General features: G+C 41.2%; 1 protein-coding gene across 1 annotated transcript in view; it reads left to right on the top strand.

The window, feature by feature from the left end:
• ANO4 (anoctamin 4) overlaps positions 1 to 8459 on the top strand; it is a 169950-nt gene extending 161491 nt beyond the window's left edge. The window contains exons 25-27 of the mRNA XM_023509298.1: positions 2596 to 2701; positions 4779 to 4978; positions 7674 to 8459. Coding sequence (XP_023365066.1) covers positions 2596 to 2701; positions 4779 to 4970 — 298 coding nt within the window. The 3' untranslated portion in view covers positions 4971 to 4978; positions 7674 to 8459. The remainder of the gene's footprint in view (positions 1 to 2595; positions 2702 to 4778; positions 4979 to 7673) is intronic.
• Positions 8460 to 13268: the final 4809 nt, after the last annotated feature.

Genomic DNA, 13268 nt, shown 5'->3' with positions numbered 1-13268 from the left:
ATAGAGAGAGAGAGAGAGAGAGAGAGAGCACTTTTTCTAGGATGAGTTCACAAACCTAATTGTTCAACCTCGTATACATGGTGCTAGGAAAATAATCCTTGCAGGCCAGTCACCCATTTCTCTATTCCTCAAGAATTAGAAGAAGCTTTAGGGAATGTACTGACTTAAGCCAAAAGGGAAAACCCTGCCCTCCCACATATAAAATTAAAACCAGGAAATTAAGTGTCACTTTCAAAAAACAACTCTTGAGTCACTTGACAAAATTTCCCCGCAACATTAAAGCCACCAGATAACTTAGTGTCTTTGAACGTCCTGGACTGAAAGATTAAAGGAGAAAAACTGACTTTAATGGCTTTGAAACTTAGCTTCATGGCTTTTTCTGCAGCAGCCGGCAGAGGAAGGTGTTTTCTCTGTACAAGTTCCAGAGAACAACCACAGTTGTTTTGCAAATAAATAGCATCACATCAAAAGCAGAAAGGCAGGGTACACATGACATCCCAGCATGGCCCTCTCCCAAATCTCTGCCTGATGGAAAAGACCAGTGGGGTCGAGGATAGGCCAAGCGTGAACTGAGAGCTCTACTTGCCAACAGTCATCTGCAAACTCAGAGAAGAAAGGAGTAAGCGGCTAGAATTTTAGAAAAGGGTGAGACAAAGAGACTAATGTTATTTATGGGGACAACTGATGTCCAGAAGAGAATTCCCAGCATTAGTGAGCCTTGTTGTATAAGAAGTGTAAGGAATCAGTAAAAATGATTCCAGAAACAATTTCAAGTCCCTCCTTTTATAAATATACCTTTGTCTAATCAAACCAAGTCTATATACTAGCCAGGCATGGTGGCTCAGGCCTGTCCTCTCAGTACTCTGGTGGGGGAGGGGGGCGCAGAGCTCTTTGAGCTCAGAAATTTGAGACCAGCCTGTTTAAGAGCCTGAGAAAGAGTGAGACCCTGTCTCTACTAAAAATAGAAAAATTAGCAAAGCATTGTAGCAAACACCTGTAGTCCCATCTACTTAGGAGGTTGAGGCAGAGGATCCTTGAACTCAGGAGTTTGAGGATGCTGTGAGCTATGATGACACAGCACTCTAGCCTGGGACAACAGAGTGACATCATGTCTCAAAATCTAAAAATTAACAACAAAAAGACAAACCCTATATAAAATGAAAAACATACTGCTATTATCCCTCTAGAATATTTACTTGGGCTTTATCTAAAATATAGATAGCTAAAGATGAATAAAGGAATTCCATTTGTTATCGTAATGGTATAAAACAACATTTTTGGTTCTTAACTGGCTGTACTCTGCAAAAAGAAAATGGAGGTTGCAATAGTCCATGCAGACTTGTAGCCCAGAATGAAATTATTCTTCCTAAAATTCCATGCCTAGTTATTGGACTCATGACAAGAGCAGATGACATAACCATCTATTAGAAAGAACAGTGTTTTAGACACTTAACCCGTAGAGAGCCAGCAGTTTTAAGGCACTAACTGGATGATTCTTAATTTCAGCACCAGGTACTGGTGATAAATATCACTTTAAGGACAAAGTAATCATGATACGTTATTATTAATTAAAATGATGATCATGATGATGAGGAAAATGGTGACAGCTTGTATTTTGTTTTATGCTTCAAAGATATTGCATACAGGAAATTATCTTGTATCCTCCTAAGCAAATCAGTGCCAACCTTGAGGACAGGCAGCATCATGCATGAGAACTTGAATAATCATAACTTTTATTCAGTCAAGGGAATTGGTATGTCTTCACAGCAGAACTACTGGAATAACCAATATTTCTCTAGTTCTACATTTTTGGAGCTAATCAAAAGAACATTGGGTTCAAATATATGGAAACTGATACGAGGCACGTCCCTTTTCTGTTTTCCCACCTGTGATAATGTTAGTGTTCATTCAAAGGATAAAATGAGGTAATGTGGATTAAAGTTTCTAGGATGGTGACTGGGCCCCCAGTAAGCAGGTGCTCAGTGAACAAATGTGCAATTTGATGCTGACACAGAAGTGACAGCTAGAAGATAGGTGAGGAAGGACTTTTGTGGCAAGTGGTGGAAATCTACTGTCAATGGACTCAAACAAAAAGAAATGTATGAGTTTAGGTAAGTGGGAGAGTTAAGGGGTGATAGGAACTTTAGTAATGACCAGAGGACACTGACTCTCTGCTGGCTCTTCTTGGCTCTATTGAATTCCTTCTCAAGCAGGCTCACTCTCCATGTGCAGGTTGCAATGGCCACCAGCTGTTGCAGGCTTTTGCCTTCTGTGGGTTTAGTGGTAAGTCACTAAGTTCTAGCAGAAGTCCTGGTGAGAAGTTGCACTGCCTTACCTGGCTCATCTTTTGAGCTGGGGTCAGCGGCAGGGGCAAGCCCTGTCCAACCCACATGGATGATTCCCTAGGGGAGAAGAGATATTCTTTTACCAGAAGAAGAAATACTAGACAAGGAAAACAACAGATGTCTAGTATGGAGAAACTGTCCAGACTTCTCTCTCATGGAATGGGGACTCCATAGTGGGAATGGACGGTCCTTGGGAGTTAGAAAAATCAGTGTTTATTGTGCAACTGTGAACTCTCCTGCGTCTTCGTAGATACCGGGACTACCGGGACCCTCCTCATTCCCTGGTGCCCTATGGCTACACGCTGCAGTTCTGGCATGTCCTCGCAGCTCGACTGGCTTTTATCATTGTGTTTGAGGTACGTTTTCTCAACCAGTTCCTGTATTTCCTTTAATATAATGAAGTCACTACGAGTAATGAATAAAAGTAAGTGGCAGGGACTTTGAATACGATTATCAAGTATCGTATTAAAAAATACGATTAAGAAGTATCTAGAAGTAGTATAGTCGTATTATGTAATTTATCTTTCATCTTCTCTTTCTTTTTCTTCAATGGAGTATTCTAATTTTCTAAGAAATGTTTAAAAGTCCATTGTTGGTTGTTAATGAGCAAATCAGAACTCATTGGTCCTAAATTTAATACTCTAGGGCCATAGTTCTTAAACTTAGTTCTAAACATAGTTCTGGAACTACATTTTTCCATCCCAGAGATTCTGATACATCATGTCTGTGACAAGCATTCTAGGGTAGTGCTAGGACCAAAGTCCAGGAAACATTGGACTAGATATGACAAGTGGTACCTCTGGTTGTATAACATTATGACATTCCTTATACTCGAGCACAAAAAGGAGTTTTCATTATCATATGTCAATAACAGCATATTATCTATTTCCTTTTGGTCTTTAAGAACATTTCTATATAAATAGTTTACATTTCTATAACTCTAGTCATCAATGGAGATTTCATCACTTGTCACTTGATGGAAGCCAGATTAATGCAAGGTCAAGTTTACCTGGCTTAGACCAGAAGAGGTCTCTGAGACTATTCACTGCTTTTTTAATTCGCTCCAGAGAACCAAGAGAAAACAATATGAAGCTGGTCTTCCCTGGAAATTAGCCTACCAGTGACTCTCTTCAAAGGAGATTTGTTTTCCTTCTTCTCATCCATAGTTTCTATGCTAGATCAAAAGGAGATTTTTTTTTCATAATGAGACAGGATCTCTCTCTGTCACCTGGGCCAGAATACAGTGGCCATATAATAGCTCGCTGTGACTCAAGTTCTTAGGTTCAAGTGATTTTCTTCCCTTATCCTCCCAAATAGCTGGGACTACAGGCACAAGCTACCATGCCTGGTTAATTTTCTGTTTTTTTTGTAGAGACAAGGTCTCACTCTTGCTCAGGCTGGTCTTCAACTCCTGGCCCCAAGTGATACTTCCTCCTCAGCTTCCCAAAGTTCTAGGATTATAGGTGCAAACCATCGCACCTGGCCTAAAGGAGATATTTTTAACCTATCACTGTTTTAACATTTTTCAAAAAAACTAAAAATAAAAGAGTAAATAAAAAAATGACAAAATAAAATAATGGGTCAAGTATGTTATTATTTGGCTTTTGAATTCAAACTTTTTGCTTTTTTTCAATATTCTATTATGACTATTTTAAGATACTAGAAATATACAGAAGAGCCTCTTACTTGGCAGAACCATGTGCCATCCAGTTTTATATAAAATTCAGAATACTTAGCAATATCATTTGAATATAATTTAGTCTTCAGTACTTTAGAATTATAAGGGCTTTAAATTGTCATCTGCATCTGGTACTTTATTGATTATCATGATATAGTTAAACAGAAATGATAACAAATCCAGACTTCCAGCTATTGATATTTCAGGTAAACAATTTGTGACAGCTTACCAGAAAGAAAAATGTTTCTTCCTGACATGATCATTTCCCGGGGCCCATTGATAATTTGCACACTGAAGATTTGTAAAGCATTTGGCAGTCTACGAACCATTTTTAAACGTTTTCTTCTAATTCTCACTATAATACCCATTTTATAGATGAACAAAATGAGGCTGAGAAAAGTTAAGCAACTCAGCCTTAGCTAGACAGCCAGCTCTTAAACAGTAAAAGCTACTGAGCTGGGACTCACAGCTGGGTTTTCTGAGTCTGCAGTATAGTTCCACGGTTCTGAACTATGGAACCATTCCTCCCCATCTTCCTTCCTGACCCTCTTCTTATTCCCTTGGTGGTGTCATCAGACCAAGTTCAGGCCTCCCCTACCCTTTGATCATCTTCCATTATATACATCTCCCCTGGACTCATCCCACTTTCCAGATTCCCTAGGGCTCCACGTCCTTCTTGAGCCAACTCCCAAAGCTCATTCGGGCTAAAGATGGATAATAGATCTGATCTGTCGCATTCTCCTCTGTGTTTTTAGCACCTCGTATTTTGTATAAAGCACCTCATTTCATATCTGATCCCAGACCTCCCAAAAGACCTAAGGGATCGAATGAGAAGAGAGAAGTACTTGATTCAGGAGATGATGTATGAAGCGGAACTGGAACGTCTCCAGAAGGAACGAAAGGAGAGGAAGAAAAACGGAAAAGCACATCACAATGAGTGGCCGTGACCAGGGAGGTAAGAGGGGCACTCGTGGCCTGACCCCACTCCAAGGTTGAGAGAGGGCGCTGTAAACTCCCGAAAACAAAGCTTGCCACTGACGCTGAAACAAGGGTTAAAATTAACTCCTCAGGGACCAGCTCGTTTCTTTCTTTAATAATTGTAAATATAGCTTGATTTTCTCCTCTCACCTTGAATCTCTTCTCTGCCTCCTCGCCAGCCTCTGGCCTGGCAGTCAGGGTCTCCATGAGTTGACCTACGTGTTCCTGAAACAAACCTTTCTCTCCCTTCTTCTCCAGCCGACTGTTCCCTTTGATATCCCCAGGGAAGCACACCCCTTCTTTCTGATGTCAGCATTGCCTCTTACCCACCAGGGCTTTCCTTCCACCATTCACCTCCTGTTTCCTTCTAGGCTGATCTGGGTCACGCTGTTCCTTTTAGAGTTTCCTCATCAGCCTGTTGAGACTCACTTCTAAAGGTCTCTGATTATGGCCCTCAGTATGCAGTAACCACATGTATGCTGATTTGTATCATTAATTTATGATGTTCCAATAGTTATCAGGATTCCCCAGCAAAATGTAAGCATCTTTAGAGAAAGCTCTATGGATTATTATTTTATCCATCCAACTACCTTGACAGAGTTAGGCACCGAACTCCCATTAAATGCATATTCAATTAACAGACATTCAATGTATTCAATAGACATGGAATATATTGTAAGAAAGTTCCATAATAATCCCACCCGTACCATCAGAAAGTTATTCTGAACTTTCTTTCTAGCAAGTCAATGATTAGGTCACCATCACTCAACTTCTCTTGGCCTGTGTCGTGAGCTCTCCATTCTAATATTCTGTGAGTCTACTTTTTTTTTTTTTGAGACAGAGTTTCAAGCTGTCATCTTGGGTAGAGTGCTGTGGCATCACAGCTCACAGCAACCTCAAACTCTTGGGCTCAAGTGATTCTTTTGCCTCAACCTCCCAAGTAGCTGGGACTACAGGTGACTGCCACAACACCCGGTGATTTTGTTGTTGTAGTTGTCGTTGTTTTAGTTGATCCGGACCAGGTTCAAACCCACCAGCCTCCCTGTATGTGGCCAGTGCCCTCCCCACTGAGCTACGGGGACCACCCTGTGAGTCTACTTTTAATACTGAATTTCATTTTCCCTCCTTTGCCCTTTAATTCTTTCTTCACCACTTCATGGAAAACTTCAAAGACATTTTTCAAAATTTGGCGTCCCCCCAAAATGTAAGATATACACATAGAAAAGAAGTATGGTTTTCACTTTTCCTGTGGGTGAAGATCCAGCGATATCTGTAGAAATGTTCGTTGTTACATTAGTAAAGTTGTCTCAACCCAGATCCGTGTTGGAGTTCAAAAGGTTCTCACGAGGTGGATATGAGGGTGTGTTTGGAGGAAATAAGCAAGACTTCACAAGGCTAAAAGTCGTATGTAGTTGAATACTAGCTTTGCTCTCAGTTGCAGAGTAGACCTTGACTGCACTAAAGGCAAGAAATGTTTTGCTACTTGGTAATTTTCTTATTTCCCAGATCTGCTATTTGGCTATGTGATTTGGGCCAAGAAAATTCCTTAACTTTTCTGAGCTTACCTATTGGGCAGAATCCATGTGCAGATCAAGGAAGAGAATGTATGGGAGATGCTTACTAAGCTATAAAGTAAGCTGTAGGATCCCAGGCGGGATTTGTATCACTGCTGGGTATCATATTGTAGACCTCCAGATTCTAGATCTGGCTTTTCCAGTCTCTATCTGTATGATCTGGGGCATTCATGTGGATTCAGTTTTCACATATGCAAAAGTGAAGAAGTTGGACTAAACAATACTTTAAACACCTTGCCAGCTTTGACCTTCTGGGATTCTCTGATTTGCTCCAAGCTTCTGGCCCCTATGCCCATTCTGATCACCTCTTACCAGTCTTCGGAGGAGAAAGACCTACTGTATCCAGAGGCTTTAGTGGCATGGAGGCAGACATTGGCAAAGAGAATTGTTCCTGGGAGCTCCAGGGGCCAGAGACCAAAGTACAACGTGGCAGTATCCCCAGCTGGGTGATGTCCTGGACTGCAGGGTTGATAACCATTTGGGAGTTTCTTCTGGACTCCCCACTGCTAGCTACTTTCTTCCCAAGGAGGCTATTTCTAGTTTGTTTGGGGTTTTTTAGAGACAGAGTCTCACTCTGTCACGCGATGCAATCATAGCTCACTGTAACCTCGAACTCCTGGGCTCAAGAGCTGGTTTGATCCTGCCTTAGCTTCCCAAGTAGCTGGGACCACAAGCACATACCTCCACACTCAGCTAAGTTTTGTTTTCTAGAAACAAGGTCTTGCTGTCTTGCCCAGGGTGGGCTCGAACTCCTAGACTCAAGCAATCTTCCTGTCTCAGTCTCCTAAAGTGCTGGGATCAGAAGCATCAGCCCCTGGCCCTGGCCTATTTCTAGTTTTTGCTTCAAAGTTTATCATTTGCCTGTTTGTCTCTATTCCCCCAGCAATGGGCAGGATATCATGTTGTTCCACACTGGTTTTCTGCCTCAGTCTGTTCATCTGTAAAACAGGCATAATAATGTTTATACCATACCTGACTCAGTTTGGGGTTATAAATTCTTTGACTGCCTTTGATGATGGTAAGTACAAACTATCAGACATCATACTGTGGAGCCATTGTGTCCACGTAGGTTCTTAACGCCTTCTTTCCTCTTCCTAGGTGATAGTTCCTCTCTAGGCAAAGGACCTGAATCCTGTTTACTTCTCCCAGCTGTGCAAAAGCACATTCGAGTGAATGACTGAGATGCAACCACACTGCATGCTGCAGACACTGGCAGCCGCAGGGGGCCAGCACCCAGGAGGGAACTGGCATTGGAGCCGAGCTGCTGGGAAACCACGTTGCAGTCCAGCACACAACTGCTATGCATCCATAGACCATTCTCGACCAGGCAAGCATGCACATTATGGGCAGTTCCATTCTCAAGTTTTTAAAACCAAGGGGAACTTGTATACTGGGCCTGTTTTTCAGCCTGTTTGCTACCTTTTTTGCATTCTATCCTGTGTGAATTTTACAGACACTGGGCTAAAAAGGGTATTTGGACATCTGGACACACATTCCTAGAATGTCGTCATATGGTCCTAATTCCACGTCATCCACGACACAGACAAGACCCTGTTTACAATTTTTTCTTTCCTTTTTTTTTTTTAATTTCAGATCTTTCTGAACAGATTATTCTATACGACATATCTATAACTATGTGGATGGCCATAGATGTATTTCTGTGTGTACATATGTATAGTCATGTATTCTTACATATGTACATACAAGGACAGAGATATATAAAGTACATAGAAATTCCTTACTTGTAAATAGCCAAAAAGTACGGACATGAATGACAACTTTTCACATTTAAATAGTCATCAACATGAAGCCATGTTTAATGCTTGTTTAATGTGATGCAATAAAATTTAAAATAAATTTATGCACATGGAATATTTTCAGCTGGCTCCTCTGCAATTCTGTTGTATTTTCTCATATAATAAGAAGTATCACATAGCGGAGTGCGGGGATCTTGAATGCAGGGGAAAATTTCTAAGGGACTTCGTAAGAAATCAAATGTTTGCTAGATGAATGACACAAAAACAGACAAACAATTTAGCCAAATACTGTCTTTGCATTTGTCTTAGAATGTTTTGTCCTAATCTTGATGAGAGAATATTTTCAATACAGGGTGTCCATAAAGTTTGTGTGTGGTTTTAAATGGTCAATTGCACAAAAATTTTACAGACACCATGTATAAGGCATAATGAATATGCCAGATTTTGAGGATTTACTAATCTACTTAACTTTCTGAATCTTCATAAGACTAGACTATTAGAAATCTCCTACTCCACTATGATCCTCACTAAAACTACGTAGGCTGCCTAGATCTCTCAGGAAAGTAGTTATTTGGATAACTGTGTTATTTAAATATTAATAGTTAACAAGGGGAGTTAATCTTTGAACTGGCTGAATTTTATGTTAACTGATTTTGTTTTTTTTTAAACAGAGTCCCACCGTGTCACCCTTGGTAGAGTATTGGGGCATCACAGCTCATAGCAACCTCAAACTCCTGGACTTAAGCGATTCTCTTGCCTCCGCCTCCCAAGTAGCTGGGACTACAGGCGCCTGTCCCAATGCCAGCTATTTTTTGGTTGGAGTTGTCATTGTTGTTTGGCAGGCCCAGGCCGGGTTCAAACCCACCAGCTCCGGTATATGTGGCTGGCACCCTAGCTGCTGAGCTATAGGTGCTGAGCCTCTGTTAGCTGATTTTTTTAATGGAAAACATTCTATAAATCTACATATACAGTGCAAAATTGAAACATATTTATCCTTCCTTTGATGACTTAGTGCAGTGTTTTTCAACCTTATTTTATCTCATGGCACACTTGAACCTGTAGTTAAATTTCTGTGGCACAATTAAATTATGTTGATCCAAAAAAGAGTAAAAAGGGATATACTTACTGTGCTTTGAATTTCTTTCATAAACAATTCAATTAATGATCTTTAAAAATCTTCACAGCACACCCCACTCACTGGGACACTTCTGGTTCATTATGTTATTCCTCACTTGGTCTGTACATACCTGTCTTATGTCTCCAGATAGCAGAAGCCAAGAAACCCACCTTCCCCTTCCCCATTGCCTAACAGTGTGATACCTATACTCGAGTTTTCAGTGCTTCATAAAAATAAATGAATAGAGCTCAGCGCCGTAGCACAGCGGTTACAGCACCAGCCACCTACACCAAGGCTGGTGGGTTTGAACCTGGCCCGGGCCAGCTAAACAATAATGACAACTGCAACAAAAAATGGTGGGATATTGTAGCAGGTGTTGGTAGTCCCAGTTACTTGGGAGGCTGAGGCTAGAGAATCACTTGAGCTCAAGAGTTTGAGGTTGCTGTGAGCTGTGACGCCGTGGTACTCTACTGAGGGGGCCATAGTGAGACTCTGTCTCAAAATAAAATAAATAAATAAATAAATAAATAGAAATTGGAGATACATGTTTGCTTATAGCAGGCAATCAATTTAAACTCACGTTCCTGTAAATATATATTTCCACATGGGAGAACTAAGTGTAAACCCTCAGCTTCATATAATCCTCTATGCTAGTGAAAGAGTTAAAGCTATTTAGGTCATATGTGACATGCCAGCTAATTGTTTTCCCAATGGGGATATTAAGTGATTTTTCAAGATTACCCATTGACTGCCAGGATTCAGACACCAATTTTATAATATTTTCAACAAAAAAATTTAAGGAAGGCTTGCTTAACAATGCTTCCATTACATGAGTGATTTTAAATACTTAAATATTCAATTTGGACCCCATTAATCTCCTGGCAGGGAGGAAATAAGTAGTCAAGCTGTTGTCAGTAGGGGCCAGCCACCCTCAGCTTGCATAGTCATCAGTCCCCAAGGAAGTAATCTTTAATTTTCTTTCATTCAGACCTCACTAATTAGGAAATTGGGATCATTTGCATGGGCTGAGATCCATCATGTAAAACAAATTTTATAAACAAAGTAGAGAAAAATATTCAAACCAAATTTTATATTTGTTACTATTTTATTTATACAAACTTCAAAAAACAGACACTCATGGATATATTCCTAAATATTAAAAGCATAAAATAAAAGCAAAGCATTTGTTCTGGGCATGAGTTCTCACTCAGATACTGACAACATACTATTTCTTGACTTATAGTTCCATAAGCCAGTTTTTAAAGAATTATTTATATATAGTTGCTAATTATAAACCTGGGTTGTTTTTTTCCTGCATAATGTCATTGTCATCACCTAGGCCCTACCACCACTGATGTTTCTGATTCAGTAGGTCTACACTGGGCCAGAGGAGTTTGTTTCCTGCCATGTACCCAGGTATTGTTGACTCCGTTGGGTAGGGACCACATTTTGCAAACTACTGATCTGATGAATATTTTATGGCCATAAGTTAAATTACTTTGCTATATTCTACAATTCTAGCTGAGCTTAATCAGTTTTATCCAACTGTATAATATTTTAGGAACTACTGCCATGGTAGGGAGGTAAGTGGGCAGCAATTTCAAGCTGTGATCTTAGTTACAATAGCAATTATCTGTCATATCGTTCAATCCAAAGCACCACCTCTGTGGGCCTCCTGGCTGAGCAGGGCCCTGAGTGTTTCATGCTGGATCGAGTCAGTGCTACACAAAGGTCCTTAACCTTGACCTCATTATGGTATAACCCATCAGGCTGAGAATAACTCCTCCTACCTCCAACCCTTACCCTCACCAGTTTAGGAGAGTGTTTCCAACAACATACAAGAAAGCAAATCTATTAAATTTGTGGGCTTTAGTGGCAGACAAACTAAGCCTGGATCCAAAGTGTGTGACCTCAGACAAGGGATTTAACTCCTACCTCATGGGGAAGAAGCCATATACTGCCAGATCTCTCTCTCTTCAGTGACAGAGTTCTTGCTCTGGCTGTTTGGAGTGCCCTCAGCTCCCTGCCTCCAGCTGTCAGCCCCATCAGGACTTGCCTCTTTGCAGAAGGTCATCTTGTCCAAGGCCATGCCCCTTCCCGTGGCAGCCCACATCAGTGACTAATTGATGGAGGAATATGAAAGCCTGCTTTCTTGGAGCAGCTGTGAAGAGCTGCACTGACTGTGGAAGGCCCTGTGGGGAGGCTGCCCCCAGACCCACACCGTCAGCTGCACCTCCACTGCTGCCCAAATCTGCTTCCCTGTTTTTCCTTCCATAGGTGTTGATCTTAAAAACACTCCTTAATAAAATCTAAGCTCATTTCATTCCATATCGTCCACTTCCCTGGGCGATCAAACTTGTGACATTTATTTTTTAAAATGAATGAAAACTCTGAGATTCAGGATTGTATGGATTCATTCATTCTGTAAATATTTAGTCAGACTGGACAGTGCCTATGGCTCAGTGGGTAGGGCGCTGGGCCCCATATACCCAGTGTGGCGGGTTCAAACCTGACCCTGGCCAGCTAAAACAGCAGTGGCAACTGCAACAACAACAACAACAAAAGCCAGGCATTGTGGTAGGGGCACCTGTAGTCCCAGCTACTTAGGAGGCTGAGGCAAGAGAATCACTTAAGCCCAAGAGTTGGAGATTGCTGTGAGCTGTGATGCCACTGCACTGTACTGAGGGTAACAAAGTAAGACTCTGTCTCAAAAAATATATATAATATTTAGTTAGACTGTTCTGTGCAAAAAATACAGCGATAATCGTAGATGTCTAACTTAAAAAGATCATGAAAAGCATTCAGGTTGAAATCAATTTTTGGCTACAGTATTAACTGACTGCTTATTATTTAAAATAAGAGAGAGAATAGTGTATTTTCCTGTCATCAGTACTTCCTTCCTCACCTGCCTTGTTTGTTTCTTCTAACGGCCTACACTTATGATCTTCACATTTAGTTCTGAAACCCTGAGATCCCTGATTATCTGTCTAAACAGATCTCAGCCTAACTGAGCCTCATTCCCATAGGGGTTTCTGTCCCTACCTCCCTGCTGCCCTGGGAAGCTTGAAAATCATTATACTATTTTTGCATAACCCTGGGTTGTAGAAAATTGTGAGCCTATCTAAAACCTATTTCCCTGGACACCTAAGACTGCAATTTCTTCTTCTATACTCATAGTAAAGTCTCTCTAACTTCCCAAGACCCTATTCCTGCCCAAGTACGCCCACTGGAGTCTTGTGCCTTTACTGGAGTCTCCCGCTGTTTCTGGAGTCTTACAGCTCTGAGCTCTATCCAGGAGATAAGGGGCATGGGTTTGGTTGGTTTTTAAATCCCAGAAACCTATGGTGGTTTGCTGCCCACCATCCCAGGGCTGAGCACATGAAGTAAACACAAAGCCCCTTCCTCAGTGATGCAATATCACACTAGCTCTCACCTCTCCCCACCTACCCTCCCAGCACAGGAATCTTTTTCTACTCTCGAGTTAGAAATCCTACCTCCTACTTTCCAAGCTACTTTATCCTTGTTGACCTAAAAAGCTAGAATTTTGCACCCCCAGTCAAAAAGAAATTTCTATTTTCTCTGTTTTTTGCTGAGGCATCCCTTTTATGGCCTTTAAACATAAAACATCAGGCCTGAATACTTGAATGTGAAGAAGAGCCGAGGAGACAAGACTGACCTTGAAAGTGGAGGAGATCGTTGATTGCATGTTCTGAATATCCGCCCACTCTGCTCACCTCTGGACCTTCTCACATGCCTTCCTTCTCCACTCCATCACTCCTGCTGTCGGCATCCCCCTGGGGCCAGCCCCTTAACACTATG

This window comes from Otolemur garnettii, unplaced genomic scaffold (assembly GCF_000181295.1).
Source record: "Otolemur garnettii isolate 467f Iridium unplaced genomic scaffold, OtoGar3 scaffold00007, whole genome shotgun sequence".
Classification (NCBI taxonomy): Eukaryota; Metazoa; Chordata; class Mammalia; order Primates; family Galagidae; genus Otolemur; species Otolemur garnettii.
This window is presented reverse-complemented; position numbering and strand designations above follow the sequence as displayed.